The sequence below is a fragment of the Chenopodium album genome, chromosome 19, assembly GCF_948465745.1.
Source record: "Chenopodium album chromosome 19, dcCheAlbu1.1, whole genome shotgun sequence".
In the NCBI taxonomy this organism is placed as follows: domain Eukaryota; kingdom Viridiplantae; phylum Streptophyta; class Magnoliopsida; order Caryophyllales; family Amaranthaceae; genus Chenopodium; species Chenopodium album.
In genome coordinates, this window is record NC_137852.1 from 42,209,795 (window position 1) to 42,236,266 (window position 26,472).

At 34.7% G+C, this 26,472-nt stretch overlaps 3 protein-coding genes and 2 pseudogenes across 4 annotated transcripts; 4 read left to right on the forward strand and 1 right to left on the reverse strand.

The window, feature by feature from the left end:
- Window positions 1–1,396: 1,396 nt before the first annotated feature.
- LOC145595721 (putative xyloglucan endotransglucosylase/hydrolase protein 23 pseudogene) lies at window positions 1,397–2,385 on the forward strand (annotated as a pseudogene).
- A 3,610-nt stretch (window positions 2,386–5,995) lies between these two features.
- Window positions 5,996–6,996, forward strand: LOC145595722 (putative xyloglucan endotransglucosylase/hydrolase protein 23 pseudogene; annotated as a pseudogene).
- A 693-nt stretch (window positions 6,997–7,689) lies between these two features.
- On the reverse strand, window positions 7,690–14,622 carry LOC145593739 (putative protein phosphatase 2C 22). Of its 2 annotated transcripts, none has more exons than XM_081650074.1 (4): window positions 13,881–14,622; window positions 11,426–11,623; window positions 10,598–10,809; window positions 7,690–8,632 (listed from the first exon to the last, which is right to left on the reverse strand). In XM_081650074.1, the coding sequence occupies exons 1-4, from the start codon at window positions 14,046–14,048 to the stop codon at window positions 8,068–8,070; spliced, it is 1,143 nt and encodes a 380-aa protein (XP_081506200.1). In that variant the 5' UTR covers window positions 14,049–14,622; the 3' UTR covers window positions 7,690–8,067. The 2 variants fall into 2 exon arrangements, with proteins under 2 accessions (XP_081506200.1, XP_081506201.1); XM_081650075.1 differs by having other exon boundaries at window positions 11,426–11,620; window positions 13,881–14,621.
- A 2,313-nt stretch (window positions 14,623–16,935) lies between these two features.
- On the forward strand, window positions 16,936–17,893 carry LOC145595724 (protein CHLOROPLAST VESICULATION-like). Its single transcript, XM_081652139.1, has 2 exons — window positions 16,936–17,094; window positions 17,381–17,893. The coding sequence occupies exons 1-2, from the start codon at window positions 16,985–16,987 to the stop codon at window positions 17,745–17,747; spliced, it is 477 nt and encodes a 158-aa protein (XP_081508265.1). The 5' UTR covers window positions 16,936–16,984; the 3' UTR covers window positions 17,748–17,893.
- A 3,978-nt stretch (window positions 17,894–21,871) lies between these two features.
- LOC145595725 (uncharacterized) lies at window positions 21,872–24,693 on the forward strand. The gene is made up of 4 exons (XM_081652141.1): window positions 21,872–22,276; window positions 22,805–22,980; window positions 23,073–23,251; window positions 23,323–24,693. Exon 4 carries the CDS (start codon window positions 23,469–23,471, stop codon window positions 24,447–24,449), a length of 981 nt encoding a protein of 326 aa, XP_081508267.1. The 5' UTR covers window positions 21,872–22,276; window positions 22,805–22,980; window positions 23,073–23,251; window positions 23,323–23,468; the 3' UTR covers window positions 24,450–24,693.
- The last annotated feature ends 1,779 nt before the right edge of the window (window positions 24,694–26,472 follow it).

Genomic DNA, 26,472 nt, shown 5'->3' on the forward strand with positions numbered 1-26,472 from the left:
CTGAACTGAACTGAACTGAATTTCAACGTAAGAGAACAGGCCCTAAGGGTTTGTTCACATTTACTGAACTGAACTAAACTGAATTTATTGGAGCTGAAATGAACTGGTTGGAGCCGAACTGAACTGAATAGAGCTTAAATGAATATTTTATGAGAGAAGGAAATTAGGAGCTAAACTGAACTGAACTGAACTGATTGAAGTTGAAGTAAACTGAAATTAAGCTGTAGAGAACAAGCCCTAAGTACCTCCATTTCACAATGCTCTTAACATGTCAATTGTTTAAAATTTATTAATGTAAGAATTTGTACTCCATAACACTAATTACTACCTCTGTTACATATTATTTGCAACAATTTGACATAAACTAGAGAGGGAAAAATGTCCAATCGTTGCAAATAATATGTAACGGAGGTAGTATATGTTTATCCGATGTTTTAGAAACATTATATGTCTAAGACAAATTTTACAAGATAACAATACTATATGCGGAGTACTTCGTAGGAGAATATTTTTCCTTACATATTGCAATCTATCTATCTATCTATTAACTTATGTTAAAAGCGAATAATCAATGACACTTGTTATAATGTGCTGAAAAATTTTCCCACCATTTTCGTTTTTTTATTAAAGTAAACTATTTATATCTTATGATATTTTCTTTCCAATTTGACAATCGTATTCTATATATACCTAAATAAAATATTTTTGCATATCTTTTATAACTTCATACAGAGTATTATTATAATATATACTACCTCCGTTTTTTTTTAGTTGACACGTTTTGACTTTAGCACTATTCATACACTCCCCTTTGATCGTGTTTTGTGCTTTATACGTAATGAGAAATATAGTCATGTTGGATCTTGTTAGATTCGTCACGATATATAGTTTCAAAATATCAACTTTTCATAATTTTGCGTATCATCAATTAAAGATATGAATGGTAGAAAGTTGTGCATTAGCAAACGTGACTAAAGAAACGTGTCAACTAAAAAGAAACGGAGGAAATATTATGATTAAAAATATTTAACAATGGGATTTTAATCTAGTAAGGAGTAATATAATGAAATCAAGATAATACTCGAGTTCCTTCTCCCATGCATAGATCCGCGTATTCAACTTTATTTGTCGAGAATATAAAAAATAAATATGGTTGGGTTGGTTGCAACCTTATTGACCCCATATTTTTTAGATACGGTTTTCCACTTGCATCTTTGTGCCCCAAATTCCAGCTATCTCTTACCATTTCCCTATCTTTTTTCTCCTTTCCAATCACATTCCAGCTAACAACTTCACCAGCTCACTCTCCACTCACTCAACAACCTACTCACTTCACTACTACTAAAAACTTCCCTTTCAAACAACCCTATATATAACTCCCTCTTCTCTAACTAAATTTCATCATTCATTCAAATACCATAAACATTTATCCCACAAAAAAAAAAACATTGTCACAAAAAAAATATGGCATCCTCAAAACTTCTTTACATTACTCTTTTCTTAGCCACTTTTATTGCCACTTCTAAGGCCAACTTTAACAATGAGTTTACCATTACTTGGGGAGATGGTCGAGGTAAGGTCCTCGGCAACGGGGACGACCTCACCCTCTCCCTAGACAAATCCTCGGGTTCGGGTTTTCAATCTAAAAACGAGTACCTATTTGGTAAAATCGATATGCAGTTAAAACTCGTACCTGGTAACTCTGCTGGTACTGTTACGGCTTACTATCTATCGTCGATGGGGCCTACCCATGACGAGATAGATTTCGAGTTTTTAGGGAATGTTAGTGGGCAGCCTTACACTCTTCATACCAATGTGTTTGCACAAGGGAAAGGTAACCGCGAAAAACAGTTCCACTTGTGGTTCGACCCTACTAAAGATTTCCACACTTACTCAATTCTTTGGAATCCCCAAAGAATAGTTTTCTTAGTTGATGGAACTCCAATTAGAGAACACAAGAATATGGAATCAAAGGGAATCCCATTCCCTAAGAATCAACCAATGAGAATTTACTCTAGTTTGTGGAATGCTGAAGATTGGGCCACCCAAGGTGGGCGGGTCAAGACTGATTGGGCCCAAGCCCCATTTACAGCTTCTTACAGGGGCTTTAAAGCTGATGCTTGTGTTTGGGCTTCCGGGTCATCTTCATGCGGGTCGGGCTCAGTACCCAAATCCGGGTCAGAGTGGTTGACCCAAGAGTTGGATTCAGCTAGTTTGGAAAGAATGAGGTGGGCCCAAAAGAATTACATGGTTTATAATTATTGTGCTGATCTTCCTAGGTTTCCTGAAGGCCTTCCTGCTGAATGCACTGCTACTTCTTAAATGTGTTTTGTTACACTTGATAAGAAGTTAATTCATTATTCTTTGATTCTTTCTAGATGATTGTAACTTTGATTCTTAGTAATATGATTAATGAAATATTCTCAAGTTGAGATGATTTTACTGTGATATTTAAATTATTTTGGTCTAAACTATAACAAATGGTTAATTGATCTAAACTTTAACTTGACCATGCAACTTATTTAACGTGTTATAACATAAGGTTATTTGAACTACACCCGGCCTGAATGACTACGTTTGAGTACGGACTTTAATGTCCAAGACTTGACTCACTTGACTACTTGAGGTATTATAAAAGTTGAACGTCTTTATTCAAAAGGAAACTTGGTTTGAGGGAAAGCTATCATATATGGAAGAGTATGGAATAATAAAAAATAAATTGATTAAAAGGAAATCTAAGGACAAAGAAACAAAGGAATATCAATGCACGTGGTTTCTGGTATGTGAGAATGTGACCCATATTCTGCTCACTATTCCTTCTTTGTGTCCTTAAGCCAATCTAAAGAATGTTTTGTAGATGCAGTGGTAATATTAAATACGAATATTGTACTATAATGAGAATATGAGATTGATATATGGGATCTATATTTGATTATTTGACCTTACATTCTTATAATATTGATTTTGTACACAACTTATCCTAATCACATGACCCAAGTTGATATGAATTGAAACTATGTTAAACCAATTGAATATAATGTGTAACATAATATTTTGATCTATATAAATTGATCGAAAATGAATATAAACTGAGTACGACTCATATCGACTTAAATTTAATTGACTTGAAACAGAGTACTTACACTATAAGTCTATAATTGAATATGAAACAGTCCAAAAACACATCCTTTGAAGATATAAATGAAGAAATTCTCTACTAGTGTACTTAGATGGTATTACCATGGTAAAGTACCAAAATACTCATACTCCCTCCGTTCCTAAATTACATTCCTCTTTGGAAATTTACACGGGTATTAAGGAGGGAAGAATAAGACAAATAACAATAATTAGATAATGCAATGGAAAATACAAATATTGAATAGTCATTACTCATAACATGCCATCAATCCTTTGCAAAAAAAAAGGACCAATCACATGCTCCTAATTGAAAATTTTTAACCAATCATATTCATTGTAATTTGGCACAAGGATTGCGAGTGAGATTAGGAAAGGATGAGTGAGAAAACATTAAATATAAAACAGAAAAAGAGAGTTGATTTATTAAAAAAAAATTACCAAAAATAGAAAGGAGGAATGTAATTTTAGAATACCAAAAATAGAAAGGAGGAATGTAATTTAGGGACGGAGGGAGTACTTTTTTTTTATTACTATGTAATACCATCAAACACAAACTTTGTCGGAATCAAGAGAATTCTTTATTACTATTACGATAATAACATTAAAGTATAATTTTATACCAACAAGTGCTATTTTTTATTTTACTTTTTATTTTTTTTTTTTTTTGTGAGAGAGAGAATACCAACAAGTGTTATTAGAGCTATTAATTACTCAAGGTTGAGAAATGCTCATATAAATGACCTTGTCGATTAAAATTAAAATAATAATAATAATAAAAATAAAAATAAAAATAAAAATAAAAAAGAAAAAGACCTTGTCACTTCTTATTATGACTTTAGTATTAATAACTTTGGTATTCATACCTACGGAGTACATGCTACTAGCTATCACCAGATCCTATTGCTTTTTGTCCAGTCACACGAACATATGATGATATATTTAATTTCTAACAACATTTAGTTTAAAGGTCTCTTCTACGTAGTTTCTGACTTTAAATTTCCTACATGTATGAATTATGATGTATCTTAACCAAAATTACTTTATTTAAAATCTGCTAAACTTGTGAGCACTTCATAACTTTTTTTGAATGAACCATATTAATTTAAGTTATTAAAATTTTCTTAGAGTAAATAATTTAAAGTCAAACAAATTAGAACGAAATTAAATAAGTAAAGTAATGTCATTAAAAATAAAAAATAAAAAAAAAATAATAAAAAAAAAGTAAACCAATTTCACACCGCCTAAGTGAAGCCAAGAGATATAGTTGGATCCTACATTGCTTTCTCATTTTATTTTAATTTAAACATTTGACATAATTACATAAATTCAGCTATTAATATTTAATGTAAAAAGCATTGAAATGCTCCTGACATCAAGGGCTTCATTTTGGACGGTTGGATCGTTGTTTTGAGCTCTAGTTGGGTTAGAATCGTCTTCAGACAGAACTGAACTCTACTCTTTTGCTCTCTAATTTCGATCCCTTATTGTTTGTTGTTGGTGGTGGGTTGTTAAATCTTGTGTACACTGATGTGAGTTTATTTTACCTAAATTATCTATAAGAGAAGGTAGGGTGGAGTCCTTAAATGGTCCCGTGGTTTTTATCCTTCACATCGAAGGGTTTTCCGCGTATTATCTGTGTGTGTTGATTATTGTTGTTTATTCCGATTATTGTTGTTGATTTGCTACTGCTTAACTGTTGTCTTGATTGTGTGAGAATTTGGTTTCATTGGATTGAATTTAGGTTGATTGCCATTGTGTGACATAGAGGGTGTCGTAGTGACCCCCTCCCGATCCCTACAGTCACGAGATAGAGTTGGATCCTCACTGATTTCTCAATTTATTTTAATATAACATTTTTACATTCATATATTAGTACATAAATTCAATTATTTTTATTAATTTACTCATACTTTGTTATTTATTTAATGTAAAAAGCATTGAAATACCATGACGGTGAGCCAATAGTAAACTACTCGTAGTAACGATGAAATCCACAATCATTGTCTAAGAGGTCATACTTCTTTTTTGCATAATCCCGCGTCAAAAAAGAACGAATAATATAAAAAAAATCACAAGTGTTTTATATATACACCTTAAAACATGAATTAAACACGGTTTTTATGTTCATGTCATTTTCTATTGCTTTTTTTTTTTGACAGCAGTGAAAAAGGGCAATCAGGCCCCTGGAAAACCAATAACTAAGATACTAAAACAATGGAAGTTAGGAATCAGGTCCCTAACTGTGCTTAAACTATCTCTAAACGAATGAGCTCCAGCGAGGTCTCCCTGTAACCATCTTGACAAACTGGTAGAAGAAGTCCTAAGCTGCAAATGCCAAATCTGCTGCCCTATAGCTGCTCTCATACCTGCAAGTACAGCACTCATACAGTTGCTAGACGAGCCAGCTTGAATCCAGTCCCTACCCTGCTGGTCCCTGTCGTCGTAACTCAGCAGCTTCCACTTCCAATTTGGCCTTCCCCTGCATCTCACCTTATTTAAAACCAAATTAACTTGAGAGCACTCCCTGTTTCCTGCAATTAGCTCAGCCTTCCCTGCTGCTTGGTGAAGAAGTCCGCTACCAACCTTAGGCTCAAAACCAGGGGGGAAATCCTCTTGGGTGTTACAGCTGCTGTTGTGCCTATCCCTGGTGACAGTGTTGCGGCTGAAGCTCACCCTATTTTCCATTTGCTTAATTGTGCCCCACGCATTTGCTTGCTTGTTTCGAATAATTCCACCAAATAATTCCAGCTATTCCACCCACTTTGCAAGAACCTTCGTAGCATTCATCCACTCATTCATTCACTTCCTATATATAATCTCACTTCAAATTTAGAAAATATCAACCAACTCAAAAAAACAATACTAAAACATAAACACAAAATATGGCATCATCTACTCTTGTTTTAGTCACTCTTTTTCTAGCCACTTTTATTGCCACTTCTAGAGCTAACTTCAACAATGACTTTACCATTACTTGGGGAGATGGTCGAGGTAAGATCCTCGGTGATGGGGATGACCTTACCCTCTCCCTCGACAAATCCTCCGGGTCAGGGTTTCAATCCAATGACGAGTACCTTTTTGGTAAAATCGATATGCAGTTGAAACTTGTTCCTGGTAACTCTGCTGGTACTGTCACTGCTTACTATCTATCGTCGATGGGTAATACCCACGACGAAATAGATTTTGAGTTTTTGGGAAATGTTAGTGGAGAGCCTTACACTCTCCATACCAATGTGTTTGCACAAGGGAAAGGTAACCGCGAAAAACAGTTCCACCTATGGTTCGACCCTACTAAGGATTTCCACACTTACTCGATCCTATGGAACCCTCAGAGGATTGTTTTCTCGGTTGATGGGATTCCTATTAGAGAACACAAGAACATGGAATCACAAGGGATCCCATTCCCTAAGAATCAACCAATGAGGATTTACTCTAGCTTGTGGAATGCTGATGATTGGGCTACACAAGGCGGGCGAGTCAAGACCGATTGGACTCAAGCCCCGTTTACTGCATCATACAGGAAGTTCAATGCTGATGCTTGTGTTTGGGCATCTGGTTCATCTTCGTGTGGGTCGGGTTCTTCGCCCTCATCGAGCTCCGATTGGTTGACCGAAGAGCTGGATTCAGCTAGCATGGAAAGGATGAAATGGGTGCAGAAGAATTACATGGTCTATAACTATTGTGCTGATGTTCAGAGGTTTCCTGAAGGGCTTCCTACTGAATGCACTATTTCATCCTAAATGCATTTACACTTTTTGTTTTGTTACTAAATTCTTTATTCTTAATTCTTTGTAGCAAATTGATGTACACCCAAAAGTTCATATATTGTAGAATTGATTTACAACATATTGTGCTTGTAATTCTATATGGAACACTATCAAAGTGAAATTTTAAAGACCTCTATATGTAACTAAGCAACTTATTTCCCCTCAAGTCGTGAAAAGTAAGTTCAGAAAAAGTTTAGATAAGTATAAATAAGTTTAGATTGATTTTCTAATAATACATGGTTATAAAGAGTTTAATACACAACAAAATATGATCTAATTAGTTTAATTAAAGTAGAGAAAACCATGTAAATAGAACGTGAACTACATTTCAGCTCGCATTTTCTGTATTCTTCGCTTAACTAATATAAAGATAGTTGTCACATTATCTCATCCTCGTCTTATTAGACAGAAGTACTTATAAAGATTCGATTAAGGTGAGGTCAACTCAAAAAATGGCTCAACAAGATGGGCTGTGCGCTGTGCCTGACCATACTAAGTAAATGAGGCTAAATTTTCCACAAAATGTAGCCAATACTAATGGCAAGATCAATTGGGTACTGAATACTGAATGAACCAAAGGAAACGGTTTCGCAATGAAGCTCGTTGCATCATCAATACAAAAGCGTTGTTTAAAATGAAATTTATCTCCTTCAAGATACAAAAGAGATGCTTGATCACGTAGATCATACATACTCCATAGTACAGAGTAGTACATACCACAATGAGGATGAACTAACAAACAAAATTAATGAGATTAACAAACATTGTATAAGCAGCAAAACCATAGAACATTTTGTACCACAATTTGTAGTACGAGTAAAGTCTTGTATTAAGAATCATGAGGAAGCTCAAAGAATATGGCTCCATCCCCTACAAGTCGTGTTTATGAAGCGTAAAGCATCCTTCATAAAGCGAACCAACATTGCCAAACTACCAACTACAAAAATTTAACCTTACAACGAGGTGAGATACTAAACTCGATGCCTAAAATATAAATCAGCCATAAAACTAGAGTAGAACAGGAATGAAAATGTCAACTTACTGCCGCATAGGTACAGTTGGACAATCACCTCGATGACTTCTCCGATCTCAACAGGACTAACTACGAAACTACGACAATATGAATCTGAAAGGAACTAACTATTCGTCGTCACCATCTTAGCTAAATTTCCAAACCATCCAAAAAGCTCTGCAACTCTCGCAACCCTTCAGCGGAAATGCTCCTTTGGACTCTAGGCCTTGGGGCAATCAAGTTAGGGGGTGGCTCAGGCCGAAAACAAACTACCACGACAGAAAGATTATCCCCACTTTTCCTCTTCAAAGCCTCATCAACAAGATCCTTGCTGCACATCACAGGGTCATTGTGCTCTTGAAGTCTTCGCCGTGCAAAATCAATAGCATTCTGGCTTCTAAAAACATCCCACAATCCATCACATCCTATGATAAGGAACTCATCCTCTTGAGTCAACTCGATTGTTATAAGCTCAGGCTCAGCAGTTAAGGGCCCACCATCACCACCCTTTAATCCTTCCATATGCCAGTCTCCAAGAGCACGGGCAACATTGAGTTGGCCGTTCAGGTAGCCATCATCAACATAGCCTCCACATGCTTCAATTCGTTTCAGCTCCCGAGAGCAGTGCGGTTTATGATCCCTTGACATTTCAACTGCTTTGCCCCTCCGACATAATACAGCTCGACAATCACCAGCATTAGCCACAACCAATGACCTGTGGTAAATCGAAAAATGAGTTCAACATTCAGGCATCTTGTTTTGAACCAAATACTGCAACACATGCAAAGATATTGTTTTGAACTTAAATTCGCTTAGATTAAGCTTTTGTCAGCTCATGTGCTTAGAACAAAAGAACAGACAACATTTAAAACTATGGCATATACAACATTTAAAACTGAACCATTCAACTGCCTGGCTAAATTCAATTGTATGAAAATTAAAACACAAGATTAAAAATCCAAGCAAGGAAAAGAACTGTAAACATGAAGCCCTTCCTCCATCCTAAAACATCCTTTGCATTTTTCCTATTTGCGATGTCCCAACATAAACTTCATTATAATGTTGAGTTAAAAGTGACAACTGAAATATTATTTATTGCCTCCTCTCTCCAACATATCAGCCCTTTTTCACTCTCCATCCTAACTCTTGGTACCTATCCAATTCCCTTCTTTCAGTATTACTCTATATCTTCATGCCAAACTAAAGCGTAACGGGGTAACTTTCAACAATTTCCTTTCATTTAGAAACCCAACTCAAATATCACGGGCTTTTGAGTCTCCAATTAGCCAACCGGATAAAATTCATAAAAAGGAGAATCCTCATTTTTAAAAAATGGCAACATAAGAGCTATGTTACTCGGACTCGGGTACCAATATCCGACACGGGTACGTGTCCAAGTATCCGACTCGGCTATTTTGTGAAAAAATTCTATGATTTTCAGCTAAAATGAAGTGTCCATGTGTCATACCCATGTCCGAGGGTCGAGGGTCCGACACGGGTACTTGAGGTAAAATGAAGAGTCCGAGTAACATAGCATAAGAGAACCTCTGCCAATAACTACTCTAGTCATTAATGACAATAACATGATGTTTATTTGGTACTTTTAAACCTTGTGTTTGTAAATTATTTTACCAACATGAAGTCTAAAATACATACCAACTTGTTGGTACTTTTACACCTTGGGTTGGTATAATATTTTTTACCAACATGAGGTCTAAAAGTACTAATCTGCATTTGTTATTGTCATTAACGACAAGAGTAGTTATTGATTTAGAATCCCTCGACAACATAAACACATTTCATACAACTAACTCCAAATGAGATATGAGCCCATTATCAGACAGATTTAGGATTTTGTTGCTCATAGGCTACAATTGCCCAACTTATTTTTTCCACTCTGATTCTAGGCTCATTTATGGAATATTTTTGTGTCATTATGGAAGGGCTGTAAATCAGTAAATTACCTTCAATCACTATCCACTGTAATCTCTCTCCTAATATCAGACGAAAAGAGGAAGTTAAAATCTTTAGGCCCAAATTAAAGGTCCAAAAAGTTGTTCTAACCATAAGTATTATCCTGAGTCCTTATACTTTATATCTCAAATGAAGTCCTATCATATCAACAACTCCATTGATTTTCTATCCAACAGCTTATCGACAACATTTTAAAGTACCTTCTACCCAACCCAAATGACATACTTTGATGACAGGAACAAAGGCTCTTAATATATAATTCATATTACTCAAAAGTCAAAACCTGTATACTACGTACTTCGTATATGTTTTCCTATAAAAGACTAGCATAGATTACATGAAACAAAACCAAAAACAATAAAGAAAATAGGTCCACATATCACTCAGAGTTGCATAAAATACCCTCAAGCTACTGTACTATCTTTAAATACCTAAGTAAACTCAAGGCCAAGTAATATAAGTACAGCCAAAGTCTCCAAACAAAGGAGTGCTGGGATAGGCCAGCAAGGGGTAGGCTAAATAAACAACTTGCTCACCAGTATCAAAAGGCAGATGGAAACTCAAACAGAGTTAACAATCCAGCTACTATACATCACAGCCAAAAACAACAGAGGGACAATTAGAATGCCGGATGAAAAACAGAGAATTTTCAGCCAGTGGTATACCAAATATATGCTGAGAGAGGATAACGAATAAACAGACCAACCTGCCAACAACAAGAGCAGCCAATGCAGTTGTACCAGAGGCAAGCCCTGAATCCAATGTGCATGCTTCAGCAAAGGCATTGTCAGTCTGCAAAAATGCTGAGCTGATGACCCTTTCCATTTCACTGGGAAATTCTGTGTCCTCAAAAATGAACCGGGGCAGATGGCAACAGGCGAAATCAGCAGCATGCTTGCCCCCGTGACCATCAAAAACCTATTATGTTAAGATTTAGATTAAAAACGATCATTAAAAAAATCTATGTTACTCGGACACGGATTAAGTGTACTTGGATACGAGTGTCCAAGTATCAGACTCGGCCATTTTGCAGAAAAAAATCTAGGTTTTAGTTAAAAATGAAGTATCCAAGTAGAGTGTCATGTCGGATACGACACGATACGACACTCCACTTTTGAGGTAAATGAGGTTGTAGAATTAACAGTAAAAAACAACAAACATCAAGGCATACCACTCAAACTTACAAGTAAATTTCGACTTGCATGTACAAAATAATTTAGCATGATTCGTTTTTGAAATAGACCCGACCCAACCTAACCAAATTACCCGAAATAACACCTCTACATACAAGTACCACTAGTACACACAATAAATAAATAAAATAAAATAACTCACAGCTCTGCATCCCACTACAAAATTGTCTACAACAGCAAATGGATTGCTAAATTATAATCATTATATAAACTAAAGAACTGTCCTACAAATTATGAACACCTAGGCTCCAACTTTCTGCACCACAGCATCTAGGTTTGCAGGAAGGAAATACATCACACGTAATTCAAAAATAAAAGAAGATATATAGTTGGATTTGTACCCCATAAAAGGCATGTGGTCCTTCGCCAGTATGCTGAAGCCCATAATGAAGCATAAAATCATCAAGACATACATATACATCCTCCATATTTGAGCGAAATCCAATATCTGTCCATGCTCCAGAACGAACAATAGGAAGGAACTCAGACTCACAATCACCAATCAGGGGCTCAACAGGAATGTCTGGCATTTTCACCTGCTAAATTTCTAATTAGAAACTTTCGAACACATAGAATAATACGTGAAAGAAAAGTTTCTTCTACTGAAAAATCTAAGGAATATAATACATGAGAGAATAATTGAAAATGTGGTCCTGCTTCAGCACCCCCACCCCCAACACACACACACACACACAAAAAAAATGGAAATTCTAATTTTGTATTCATTGTGCATTAGTGCCGTACAAAACATCAAAGGGTAAGGAAAATAAACTGACAGAACCCATTACGATTGAACCAAGTCAAGTGCAGAAACCTAAAACAGCAAAAGAGACCGTGCAACAAAAATAAATAGACAAGAGCATAAGCAACTTATAACACAAAAAGAGAGCATATACTGTATATAACAAAAACAAATAGACATGAGCATAGGCACCAAAAGTGCTTCTGTCTCTTAGATGGCCTATAACAGCTATTCTTAAAAGCACGGCTTCAGAAAGAAAAAACACCCACCAATAACAATATCTACAGCCAAAATGGAACAAATAAAACACAGAAGAATCCCCACATATTTCTACCTTAAAAATTGCAGTCCGTCACTTACCCTAGCTTATGGGCATATATTTTTTTCTCCAAAACCATCCATAAATCTTATGATAAAAAAAGACCACAGCATCAATCCCTCAACTCTATGATCAACAACCCATAGTCACATGGTGCCTGAAAATAGGAACTAGATTACCTTAACACTAAGAGACCATTAATGCATTCTTCCCTGTTTAAAGAATTTCTTAGTATTCATTATATATTTGGTAGAGTAACACAATAGCATGGTCCAGCTTACATAGGCTTAAAATGCAAGACTTAAATTAGGCCTTAGATTGGAAGTGCGCAAAGAACCAAGCCCTGAGCCACAACATACACAGCCTGTTGTAATCCAACATAACACATGTCCATCTAGGCAACAAGTCTACATAATAGCTTCAGCACTCCTTTACAATTACTTCATCACAAAGTTACTCAGCTAAAAATAACAAGGAACAGAGATATACGCCCAAAATTTGAAATGATGACACCAAATAAATACTTACAGGCTAACACCAGCAATGAGCCTATGATTATACCCAAAATATACATTGATCTTGCACCCTAATTTTCAAAAATGAGGGATTAATTACAGCAGGCTTAAAATCATGATGAGCCCAAGAGAGGATGTAAGAAAAGGTCTAACAATTCTGAAAGACTACAGGATTACTAAAGGTAAACTAAACTTGGCTGTGCACAGAAGACTAGCATCTGGCATCAATCTAATACTGAAAAAACTGACTTCCTTTTTCCTATGGCTAGACTAAGCTGTAATGCCTAGATCCGTGAAAATGATTTCAAACAAAAAGATGACTTGTAACACTAGAACTGTGATGCCAGTTGTTTAACTAAATGAACACAAACAGGCAGCCATAACCCAATATTTAAGAGTCAAGTTTCATGCTGGAGCTAGTCTAAGAACCACATGCTGCAGGGGAAAAAAGTATGCCCTATGTAATGCACATGAAGGACTAGTACCAAGAAAAGTCGTGCAATTTCAGTTCGATAATCATCAATAACTCATTTAATTAATCCGTTATAAGACTCATATTGGACATATCCTGCATTGGATGTTCTCACTAAATATCTACATAAATCCAAACAATAGGTAGAGAGATAGGAAGTACTTCATTTATGAATAAACTCCACACTCATTAAACAACTAGAGTCCAGTAACTTGCTGAATGCTAATGATGAATTATCATCTCAATTATTATGCATAACTTGAATCAACCAAACCAACCAACCTAACACGAGATCTAACCCCCCCCCCCCCCCTTCTACAAGGTCTACAACCCATCCCCCTACATGATCACTCCTAAATTTCCACATTACTCGAATCTAAAGAAGCAACAAGTCAACTACTCTTAAAATTCCGTGTTACTTGAATCTAAAGAAGCAACAAGCCAATTACACTAAAATTCCATTTAACTTGAATCCAAAAAAAACCACAAGCCAATCAATCACCATAAATTTTCGACTTTTCGGTTGCATCAAGTAAGACTAGCCCCTAATTCTCCAACCATATTCAATTTTTAGCATACAACACTCTTGTACAAACACAATTTCATCAAATCAACAGCAATTCAGTCACAAAACAAAATCTAACAAATCTAGAATAAAACTCAATAACCAAAATTTAAACAGCAATATACATAAACATAAGCTAAATTATCTAAAATTTATTAAAACTCCCTAGATTGATAAGCTTACAAGAGAAGGGTGTCGCAAAAGCGTCTTCTTTCGCAACGCCGAAGATCGAGTAGCACTGAAGCATTGCCGATACGCAGTTGCAAGAGGCTTCGGCGGCAAACCCTCGCTTGAGCTGCCATTTTCACCACAACCATTAACCTTATTAAATTCCTCCATTTGACATACCATCACACATTCTCCAATTTTCTCTAAAACGAAATTAACAACAAACCCTAACCCTAGTTTCTTCAATCCCCAATTATATAACTCCTCCTTCAATAAAAACTCAAATTCAATTCAATTCAACACTCAAAGATCACGCCTTTCTCAAATTCTTGGAACAATGAATGAAGATAATTCTCCAATTTTGCTAGATCTAAACCCTAATTTTACAAGACGTCGGAAAAATCAGATGGAAACCCTAAATGTGAAATTTTGGCATATAAATCAAATTAAAGAAAATAGCATAATTCGGGGGAGATTGAATTGAATTGGGATTGGATTAAATTTATGGTAGGATTCTGTGAACGAAATCAAAGATTTGAAATTTTAGGGAAGTTTTGGGGAATACGTGTCTAATAAAGGAACGGTCTTAAATTCGTGTAAAGGGTTTTAAGGGTGAGGATTTTTTGGGTTTTTTTTAATTGGAAAGATAAGGTTAATCTCAATACAAAATCTATGAAAAATGTCGGTTTATCCATGCAATCATAGATGCATTGTCATTAATTTACTTACGTTTTAAGTATGATGATCCAAAAAAATCTTGATCATTATCAAGAAAAAAAAAAACTTTGTACATGGAGTACATGAGTTTAAGAAAAAAATATTTATAATATTTCATACGGTATTTTTTGGATTGTATATGTAGATAGATACAATGTATGATTTTTTATCGGTCTTGTAAATATATTTTGAAAGTAATTATAATATGATAACTTGATAAATACCTTATGTAGATGTAATGTAATCATGGTTTAGGAGTTAAACACAAACACTTAATTTATTTATACGTAGTAATTAATTTATTTTCATTTCATATGTGATTATGATTTAAGAGGTTTAAAATACAATTCATTTTCTTTCAAAGTAATTGGTCATAATACTTCGTAGACTATCTATATAAAGTTAATAGAAAATGGTTACGACCTCAATATAAGTATTTGAGAAATGGCCTCATTTGAAGTTTTACCTTATTATTTGATAGATGGTATAGGGTAATATTTATTTTTTAAAAATATATAAATTGTAAAACACAATCAAAGTTAATTTTTACATCAAGAGAGCTACAACCCGTCAAAAAAAAAAAAAAAAAAAAGAGAGCTACAAGGTGGATGATGAAAAAAATGAATAATTAGTAGTTAGAACAATAAGGAATGATATGTGTATCTTTAAGATTGTTAACCGCTGATTGCAATCCATTTCAAAATTTACGAATCTTGAATTTTGTACTTAACCTTTCTCATTTTGTTATCTTTTATTCAATATTTCTTATACGAGTCACGCCAATCAAATTCGAAGGTTTAGTCAAGACTCCTTTGGTTATGTTAATGTACAATCTAATGGCTGATGATTTATATTACTGGTACATAAATAACATTCACAATATGTGGATGAATTATAGAAGTAGATTTATGAAGACTTAATTTTTTTTCTTTTTTTTTTCACCACAAAACACATCAAAATTCAAATTAATCCATAGATTTATTAAGAGAACATTGAATCTTAATTTTTAAGCCGTTTAATTTAATATGGACTATTCCATCATATGGAGTACAAAACTAAACCTTTAGAACCTTCCATTTTTCTTTTCTTTACAATGACAAAGACATGCCCAAATATCGTGGAGGTTTAAAGCATTATTCACAATTTCACACTATTGCATGTATTATACGCAATCCAAGTTCATTACGTTTTCATCAAACAAAGGAAATAAAGTTCATTACGTTACACCTTTATGTTAGAATTAGACCTTTAAAACAAAGGACAAACCAACCCTCTATTTTGGAAGCAGTTGATTGACGGTAAACTAATTAAGAAGAAAAATTGAAACTTCTTCTAGAAAAGTAATCGAGTAAGTTAATTGCCTTTGCTTCTTCCTTTGTTAATTGGTTTAATAAGTAAGTATAAACCAACAAGATGGGTGTTCAATTGGCTCAAGAAGTTCCAAAATTGTTGGGCCACCTTTGGGAATTGACCATTACACAAGTTTTGTCATTAAATTCTAATTAAAGAACATGCTCAACATGAGCCCCTTGATTTATAGTACAATGAATCCAAACTACCGTAATTAGCCGAGGGATGTTAATGAGCCGAGACTATTAGACTAAGCTTGAGGTAGTTTGGGCTCTCATAACACTTCATTTGAATTTGAGAGGAGTCTCAAATTTTTATAAGCTTAAATTCTCATGTCTAACACATCTAAAAACTTGAATTATAACCATTGTACTTTAAAGGTTGTAATTACTTAGCTTCCTTTGTTTTTTAAAAGTGTCATTTTGATAGGTGTTAAGTTTTAAGAGCGTAAATTAAATTAAGTGAAAATTTGGATAAGTGGTATTTGTTGGGAATCAAAAAATTAGAAAAAAAAAATTAAACTAAGTAATAATAATGTATTGTGCCGTGCTTATATCCTATCCTATATATAAAGTGAAAGAGGGTTTTGGTAATTAGTTTCGCATCCAAAATATCCCTCTCATTTAAAAAAAAAAAAAAAAAAAAAAAAAAAAAAAAAAAAAAAACCTACCATCTACCATTTGAAAAACAGAGAATATATAGATATGCTTGATAGATTCACACGCACGAAGAGATCGTGCATCTGTAAATTTGTTATAAGCCCTCTCTACTTCTCCTAAAAAAAAAATATGCCGTGCTTTTTTCATGTTAGGATGTTGAGTTTGGACTTGACCCGTTTCCATATTTAGTTTGGACCATTGGATCCACTCTCTTTTTGTACTAGTATTTTATTGGATCACTCATAAACATCCTCTTGCTTGTAAGTACTATACTTCCAAATAGAAGTACAACCACATTCCTTGCAGTACCTTTCACTTTCCTATAAATACAACAAAGTTCGTACATAGTTGATCAAAACTTCAAAAGGCTTACAAATTTGAGAGAAAAGTAAGATGAATTTATCAACGTATTGCTGCCACAATCCATTGCCTCCAAGTTCACCCCTTGATCGTACTTCATCATCATCTTCGCCTTCAAAGAAATATTTCTCTTATACTACAAGGTAATTATATCAATTTTGAATTGTTTTATTGCTAAGTTTAGCCCAATACCCGAGTTTCACCTAGACATATAGCCGATATAGGTTTTGAAACTCGGGTTTTGAGCTACAAATATCATTTGTTAAGCTCTAAGTGTGGACCGTTGGGTCCACTCTCATTATTTTAAATTATACAAAATGAATTTTTTTTAAATATTTAATAAATGAGTTTACTAAAATACCCTTGTTGAAAGCGAATTATTTTTAAACCATGACTAAGATTAATTGTATTGATTGATTTTTTGATTAGGAAAGGTAATGAGAAGTCATCATGGAGGAGCCAAAAGTTGATGGCAATTGCAACTACCATAGTGATTGGTCTAGAAGTAGGAGATATTTTAAGTAACGACAACGGAAATTATTCGATGGCTAGTGAACTTGAAATCGAATCTCATTTACTCATATCAAAGAACGATAAGAAAAGAAGTGTTACAAGATGGAGTGACAAAAGAATGTGCCCACCATGGAACATTAATTCATTGGAAACAATTGTACCTGAAAATTTACCTAGGCCATCTTTCCATAGAAAATGGGAGGGAGTTTCTTTATCTCCTAAATCTGCTCCTTCGGTTAAACTTTTTGTTATTAAGCCAAGGAAAAATTGTTTTTCATTGTGAAAAAAGAACATGTACTATACATTCTCTCTTGTACATATATATGCAACAAAATGTATGCTAGTTTGGCTTATAACGTGTTTACATGTACGCGTATATTGTATATTTGTATATATATATTCTTTTGGATGAATTCATGAATTTAAGTATGTAACTATCTCAATTCACGAATTTCTATCGGATTACATTGTTGATACATTGCTAGTGTGTGTAACTTTTAGTCCGTCGTGCACCTAGAGATGGAAACGACTAAGGTGGCTTGAGGATTGGTTAGGCACTCCATGAAAATGGCCCGACTCATTGTCTATTTTTTATGTGTCGTATTGCCGGGATGTGCTCTTTGTTTATGAAATTCAACACGAGCTCAGCTGCACAACATGATTAGTATTTTTTTTTACTCATTTTAGGTATTATCCACTTAAACACGAGACACACTAACACAATACAAGTACACCAAAGAAGTATATGACGTTGTGTTTCGATGTTGTTATGGCTGAATATTTTTATTTTATTTTAACGTAATCTATTTTAAGCATGATCCACTTAAGCACGAGATACACTAACAAAACACTCGTGCATGAACTACTCATACAATAATACAAGTATACATTGAAATAGATCAAGTAGAATACTTTGTAGTAGTTAGTACAGAAATTGGCTGATCTAAGAAAAGGGTGTACTACAAAGTAGTACAAGTTTGGAAACTTGTTGGACAGATTTTGGACATGACGACAAATTCTCAAAGAAACAAAACAAGTGGTTCGTTGTTGGGGTCGGCTAGTCGCTCACAACCTCCTAAGGCTCCTATGAATATAATCTTGATTAATTAATTTGATCCTATGATTCAAAATTAAGACCTCAATTCAGTTGTAGATTAAGGATTTCTACTAGCGGTGACACTATGAACGTAGTAGATAATTAAAAAAAAAAAAACCCAAACAAGTAGTAACCTGTAATACAATATTTTAGGTAGCATTTCAAAATTCATATTGTATATATTCTTGTTTCAATTCAAGACTCTCTCTCTTCATCTTATACTCTCTCCTCAAACCTTCTCTTTCTTTATCTAAATTTAAAGACGATTCGTGTAAAGAAATGCAGACCGGCTAATGACGAGTTAGAAAGGGAATTATGCTTATGTTCAAGCATGAAAACTACTACTCCCTCGGTTCCTTAGAAGGAACTTAGAAATTTTGAGGTAAAGTATAAAATAGGCCCTAACGTTTGGTAAAAGTTTGGTTTTAGTTCCTTACGTTAGAAAAGTTTGGTTTTGGTCCTCTACCACCACTTTTTGTGGTCACTTTAATGACTGAACCCTTAACATTAGGGAACTTTGATACTGAATGTACCAAACATTAGAGACTTTTTTTGTTTTTTATACTATTTTTTTAGGGACTACATAAATGTCACATGGAATTTTTAACAGCAAAATAAACTGAAATTCCAATTGCTATTAATAAATATGTTAATAAATCATACACACCTTTTAATGAGCGCTGCCCAGTTAATATAGCATATTAACGAAATATGTTAATATAGTGGCAAAGTTGCAATTATGATAGGTTGCTGCTATTATTTTATTATTCTTCTATTCATGTGCTGAGATGGCAGATAACGTCGCTGTACGGAAAAAAGTAAACGTGTTTTTCAATTCTGTTAGGCCTGAAATTTCGGATTGTAATCCAAAATTAAACCCCGTTCTGTAAAAGTGTTTCTTCTTCCTCTCTCAGCTATCGTTTTAGGGCTTTAGCGAATTGGGGTGACTTCGAAAGCTCTGGTGGATTTGAATAGTTGCAGCATCGAACTCGTATCAAGTGTTCTGCGGTTATTTGGTATCGAAGATCGAACCACTGACTCCATGAATCGACATCATTAGTATCACTCATAACCTCTAGGTCCTACAATTACACATGAAATTAACCACACAACCACAATTCATCCAGGAACAAGGCCAAAATATGCAAACAATACATTCAAATACCGACTAAAATCCACTGGAGCAATAACATTGTCAGATACCAATTCAATTAATTCAATGTCTAGTACCAATTACATAAACACAACTAATACAAATAAACATGCAATTACCACTATCAATCAACAAATTCTTTAACTACAAATGGTTGCATAAACAATATCACCAGCAACAGATTACATTATAATCAGCTGCAAAAACAGTAAAACCCCTAGCTTAACAATGCACCCTCGTCGCAACGCCCAATAATCAGTCCACAAAACCGTAATTTGTTAACACTAGAAGTCGAATTTAGGTTACTCGACCACAATTGATGCTTTATTCACTAGAGGTTATGAGAATCGTTCTGTTGAGGCTAATGAGGAGAGGTTTGGAGCTGCTTAATGGGACTGCTTGCAATGGAGGAGTTAACGTCTGTTTGTTGCTTGTTAAAGGTCCAGAGGCTACTTTACACATATACCCTTACTAAAGACGCGGAAATGTCGAGCGTTTCTCGTTAATATGCTATATTAACAGAGATTTTCTCCCTTTTAATTGCTACTCTATATGTTATAATCTACTTCGTATAATGCAACGTTATTAATCATCAATTAACCTATACTAAAAGCGAACCTAAAATGACACTTGTCACAATGTCATTAACAATTTTCCCGCCCATTTTACTTTCCGTTTTTACGAAGATTCTTTAAAGGAAATCATTTTATAATAATGAAAAATATCTTTCTTCCAATTAAAATTCTTAACAATAATAACTATCCATATAAACCCAACTAATATATTTTTATATTTACTTTTGAATTAATATTATGAATATAATTTTTTTTAAAAAAATTCAATACAATAATAATTCTTTAAAAAATTTAAAACAACCGTGCATTGCACGGGATTTAATCTAGTTATAATAAAAATTTGTAAATTTTGATTTCCAAAACGTGTTGTTACTCTAGTGACCAAAAATGCATCAAAATGGAATGAAAATGAGGGGATCTTGGGAGGTCCATTCTCCTCCATCGTCTCCTTCTTATGCTGATGTTTCTGGGTTTAATTGGCTTTGCATTTTGGTGGGGTAAAGTCAACTTCTTGTTTGCTACGATTATGATTGTTTTTTCTTTCAGAAGAGATTCGGTGCTGTTAATTCTTGTGATTGCAGAAAAAGGGTATGATTTCTAGCTCTCTGAAATTCATTTTTAATTGGCTATATATGCTTGAATTTTCGAGATTAGAACTCAATTTTAGGGAATTGTGGAACTAACAGTTGTCTATGTGTGAATACTGGTGAAAGAATTAGTTTGAGGTTCATATTGTTATGGCTGAATTTGGTTAAAAGTTTGTGGATAGATAATTTGATTGTGTTGAAAAATTGGCCTAATGAGTACTTACTTGGGTGTGAACAAGATTGGGAACAACATAAGGAAGAGTCCGTTGCACCAACCTAATTTATTTCAATATTCTACACGGAATAATCAAATTTGGTTCATGTTAGCCGACCCCACTTATGGGATTAAGGCTTTGATTGATTGACTATGGAGATATTGGTTTAATGAGTTTTGTGACATAGTAGTTACATACTTTGATGTTCTCATGTATTATGTAGCTAGGTAAGCTAGCAGCATTCCAATTCTTTAGGGTATATTTGCTCTTCACTCTCAACTTAATCGTCTTCTTATATTGCATTCTTAGTTTATTTGGCTATAAGTCTAAATGGAGGTAAATTGGTTTTAGTTATATATTGTTGCAACAATTCTAGCAACAAAATAGTTTTTTGTTGGAAGAATCTCCTTCATATGCATCTGACTTGTGGAATTTAATTTGGAAAGCTAAGGTGCTTCCTAGAGTCCAGCTTTTTGTGTGGGGAGTATGTCTAGAAGCAATCCCAACTAGGAAAGGACACTTCCTAACTCCGAAGCTTGATGTTGTATATGTAATGCTGATGAGGAAAATGGCTATTCTTATAATAAAAGACTGCACTTTACTCCAAAGAGTGTGGAGTACTAGCGATTTTACGAGCTTTGTGTCAATTTGATGTAGTTCAGTGTTCAAGTGGCGGCTGGGAACTGAGGAATTGGAGGTCTTCTTGACAACCTGCTGGGCATCTTGGGGAGCTTGTTGTAGGTTCATTATGCAAGAGCTGTTGGAGCCTGATAAATTTACATGTATGCAGTGAAGGCACGCAAAGAAACAAAAGATGCAGCACAAAAACAAAGCTCAACCGCTGTAGGTTTGGGCATCATCTAATGTAAATTGTAATGCACAGTTGGTGAGGTACTAGCTGCAGGCCTGCAGCTTTGATACCGCTTCTGGCAACTTGGGAGATTAGTATAGCAGAAGCAAAGGCGGCTTTTTGGGGTCCTCAAGTGGCTTCCAACCTCGGCCTTTAGGAAGTCATTGTGGAGACTGAGTGTCTACCAGTCACTCAAGCTCTTAAACGATCCAGCTACTTTCGTTTAGTTCTTAATGAAATCATGGAAAAATTGAGTTTCTAAGGACTCAACTTCATGATGCTCTTTCCCGAGGATAAGATGATAAGAGTCTGGTCTCTTCAAACTAAGACTGGCCGGTATGCCTTTATGATCTTTTTTTCAATCTTTTTCTCTCAATTGTGCTGGGTTTAATCTTAGGTTGATGTTATTATTACTCGTATTAGGGAAGCTTTTGGGTTAAAATGTCAATTATATTCGGTTAATTAGTTGTGTAAGTCTTTTTTGATGTTAATTGATATATATAGTTACTCACTCGAGGAGCATGACCGTAATGTGAAACTTAATCATGATGATTTGTTTGATGCTAATGAGAAGAGATTGAGCAGTGTTATTTGCTAATCAGAAATTGCCTCAATTACAGTGGGTTTTATGGTTCTAGTCTTCTAGATCAATACTTATGTTGAAGAAATTATCGAGACCTTCTCGTATATGCTCTATGATTATGGAGAGAAATTAATGGGTAATGATATCAATAAGAACCTAAAACAAGATTCAAATGTTATAAAACAGAGAAGTCCACTTCTAACAAATAATTGGAAATTCTGTTTACTGTAAACCTTATGTGCAAAATGTATTACAGCTTACTTGAAGATACTATTTCACAGGGACACAATTCTCATTCAGGTTGGAGTTGTTTTCTTCCTTGGTGACTGCAATAAAATCACTATGTGTCACATTCCGCTTTTATTTTACATCTTCCATAAACAGTTCATGTAAACTGCCTTCAATTCATGGGAGGTCAGGTCAGGCTGTTGGTTATGCTGCAGCTGATGCTGTTCTGGTATGTCAGATTTCATCATAGACTTGCAAATCATTGGGTAAATTCTGAATACATATAATAAACTTGAATTAAGTTTTGATGTTTTTTAACAGGCTGCAATGGCTATTGCTACCTAGGGAAATCAACACGTCCTGGTTATGGCGGTTTTGGCATGCTCTCACATTCTTCATTAATTATTTTTCCTTGTTTATATATAGCACTGACATCATGTTGTCCTGCTCCTGATTTCAGTACATCAATCCCTGAAGCTATATAAGATAGCACCAGTTAGGTAAATTGCTGTTGAAATTCCTACTGCTCTAGCTTGGTTGCTGCTGTTGCTGATAAAATGTTTATGATCAGATCTTAATAACAGTTTTCAAAGTTATATCTTGGAATTTTGGAGGATATGTTCTTGATGCTGCCCTCAGTCCGCTCTAGCTACTCTTGGCGAAGTATTTGGGGCTCAAAATCTCTTGTTCTCGAGGGGATTCTTTGGAGGGTTGGGAATGGTGATAAAATCAGTATTTCGGATGACCCTTGGTTATTTGATGATGGGTCTCGTTTTGTTACTCGTGTGTGTGGTTGCTGAATTAATTAACGTGGAAGACAAGAGCTGGAATCTTGAGAAAATTGATGGCCTGTTTAATGAGAGGGACAAAAATCTGATCCTTGGAATTCCTATTAGTGATTGTCTCCCTGATGATTCACTCTCTCGGGCTTGGTCAAAAAATGGGTGTTACAAAGTTCGCTCAGGCTATCTTCTTGGGAAATCATGTAATTTTGATAACTTTAATAAGTTTTGGGTCGATATCTGGCAGGCGAATGTAACTCCTAAAGTTTGCCATTTTTTGTGGAAATGCTGCTCATATTCACTTACTACCAGAAGTATTCTTGAGGCTAGGCATTTGACTGATGACTCTCATTGCCCATGGTGTCCAACTGAGTGTATTCGTGCTGTGATATCCTGTCCGAGCACTCATAATTTATGGCAGAAAAGTGGATGTGAGGATGCTTTGTGTTTTGGGGATGTTGAAAGCTTTGGTGAGGTGCTGAATGTTTGGTCAGAAAAGTTGTCTGAAAATGTCAGACAAAGATGTCTCTTCTTAGCCTGGTTCAGCTGGTTCCGATGGAATAAATGGGTTTTTGTGCACCAATGTGAACCTGATGAGGTTATTCTTGACAGGCATAGGAGACTGGTGGTTGATTTTAGCAATTACACAAAGCATATTTACAGCACGGTCACTGCAAAGCAGCCTGTTAGCAGGGGTCTGTGGTCTCCTCCACCCCCTGAAGTGGTTAAGATTAACATGGATGCCTCAACTTGGGAGGATGGTTGGATCAGTGTAAGTGCTGTGGCTCGTGACAGCTTTGAGGCTATTATATATGTTTGTTGCGGTCAGGAGGGTTCCTCTGGTAGCAGAGTGCAGGGCTGCTCTTTTTGGGATCAGGAAGGTGAAGGAATTTGGGTTCAGCAATATCATCCTTGATACGGTCTTGCAACTGATGGTTTTAAAGCTGCAGAAGTGCTCTTTTAATCTTCTGATGGTTGATAGCGTTCTGGAAGACATTGTCTCGTCTTGTAATAGCTTTGTTTCAGTTTTTTGGTCTCGTGTGAAGAGAGATAGTGCCTTGCGGAGTTGAACAATGTTGGGTGAATCAGGTTCCTAATGAGATTTCCCCATACATATTGTTGCCCTGTTTGACGATATTTCTAATTAATTAAATGCACCATCCCCTTTCAAAAAAAAAAAAAAAAAAAAGGCGGTGTACGATAGTCGTTACCAATATTATTCTTCATAGTATTAAAAAAAAAAAAAAAAAAAAAAAAAAAAAAAGATGAATATGAATATATGATGAATGAGCAACCATTGGAAAAAAGCAACCATTGAAAAGATTCTCAATAGCATGTCTATTTTATTTTTAGATAAAATCAAATAAGCTTACATTACATAATTAAATACATGAATAAGAATAAAATTTAAAAAACGCAAATTGTTGCAAGATTACTAAAGAATAGCTACTGTTGAAGTAGAGGCTCGACAATAGGGGCATGACTTGTTGGTTGATAGCCACTTGAAGATGCAATGGCAATGAAATACATGGTTGCAACGAACCAATCTGACGACATCCAGCCCTTCCGACATCGTATCGAGGCAAATCGAGCATGTATCATTATCACCCGCTTCCATGACTATTGTAGGACAGATCTTTTCGAAAATTATTGGTAGCATAAGCTGTAAATGCTTTCTGGGAAATTCTAAGTTACCATCTCGAAATACATCGATATATAACGGCGTGAGTATATCAACATCTTGTTTCTCTAATTTTAGTTGAGGAAGATAAGGGTCGCTATCATCCCGATAAACATCAAGCGATTGGTTTCCGTCGTAATCATAATCATCGACATAACAATCATCATCGTGTTCATGTACTTGTTGTTGTTCGTGTTGATATGCCATTAAATTAATATCGAGTACAAAAATAGGCCTCGCTTCATCGTAGTCATGACGCCTACAAAAATCGAAGGAACTCTTGAAATAATCCGTGATTTGTTGAGCAACTGCTTAGAGGTACAACTCAACCCTCGAATTTTAGAAAAGACTTGTTTGGCTTAATTAAAATATTCTTTTTTAAAAAGGACTGACAATTTGAAGTATACATACACGGGACTACCAAAACCAGATGACGATGACAAATTGAGGATGAACAACCCACGCCGTGTGGAGCCATTATCTATCCTTATCGTAGGAGAATCATATGAGAACATAAGTTGAAAAAATCGAACATCACTTAATTTTGCTTCGAATAAACCCATCACACAAATAATAATTCTGATTCTAGTATAAAAATTTAGACAAAAAAATATTGGTGAAAACAACTTAAATAATAACTCTGATTCTAAAAATAGACTAGTATAAAAATTTAGACAAAAAAATATGGGTGAAAACAACTTAATCTTTGCATTTATAATGAATAGAAATCCTAACTTGTCTAAAACTCCTAAGAAAATAAACTTTTTTTTTTTTTGGAATAGCCTAACAAAATAAACTTAACATAAATACAATATTTACATAAATATAACCAAACAACTCTAACATAAATGCACTTTTGCCCGCTTATTTTTTTGGAAAAATTGCAAAAAATAATACAACATTTGGTCGATTCTATTTAAATAATGTAACCTTTGGATTATTTCCGAATATTAACATTTGGGGGTGTTCATTTTAAACAAGACAAAATACTTGTAACCTGATAAATCGGTTGCACATGACACATGTATTTATGTAACTGGTCTAAATATTAAATTTTTTATATAAATAAATTTTTTTTTATTTTTAATAATTGATAAGACTGTTTAACATTTAATTATGCCTAATTATAACATTACTTATGATTTAGTATTTTTAAGCAAATTATAAATTTCCTTCAAAAAAAAAACAAATTATATATATATATATATATAATCTCAACATCCCCCTCCCCCATCAACCACCAGGCCACCACCACGTC

Bases quoted from the DNA above. Each gene is read 5' to 3' on its own strand.
- LOC145595724 (XM_081652139.1), top strand. From the start codon at position 16,985: ATGAATTTATCAACGTATTGCTGCCACAATCCATTGCCTCCAAGTTCA. The intron at 17,095-17,380 runs GTAATTATATCA...TTTTTTGATTAG, and splicing joins TATTTCTCTTATACTACAAG to GAAAGGTAATGAGAAGTCAT.
- LOC145595725 (XM_081652141.1), top strand. From the start codon at position 23,469: ATGGTGATAAAATCAGTATTTCGGATGACCCTTGGTTATTTGATGATG.
- LOC145593739 (XM_081650074.1), bottom strand. From the start codon at position 14,048: ATGGTATGTCAAATGGAGGAATTTAATAAGGTTAATGGTTGTGGTGAA. The intron at 11,624-13,880 runs GTAAGCTTATCA...TTAGAAATTTAG, and splicing joins TTTTGCGACACCCTTCTCTT to CAGGTGAAAATGCCAGACAT. The intron at 10,810-11,425 runs GTACAAATCCAA...TTAACATAATAG, and splicing joins GACCACATGCCTTTTATGGG to GTTTTTGATGGTCACGGGGG.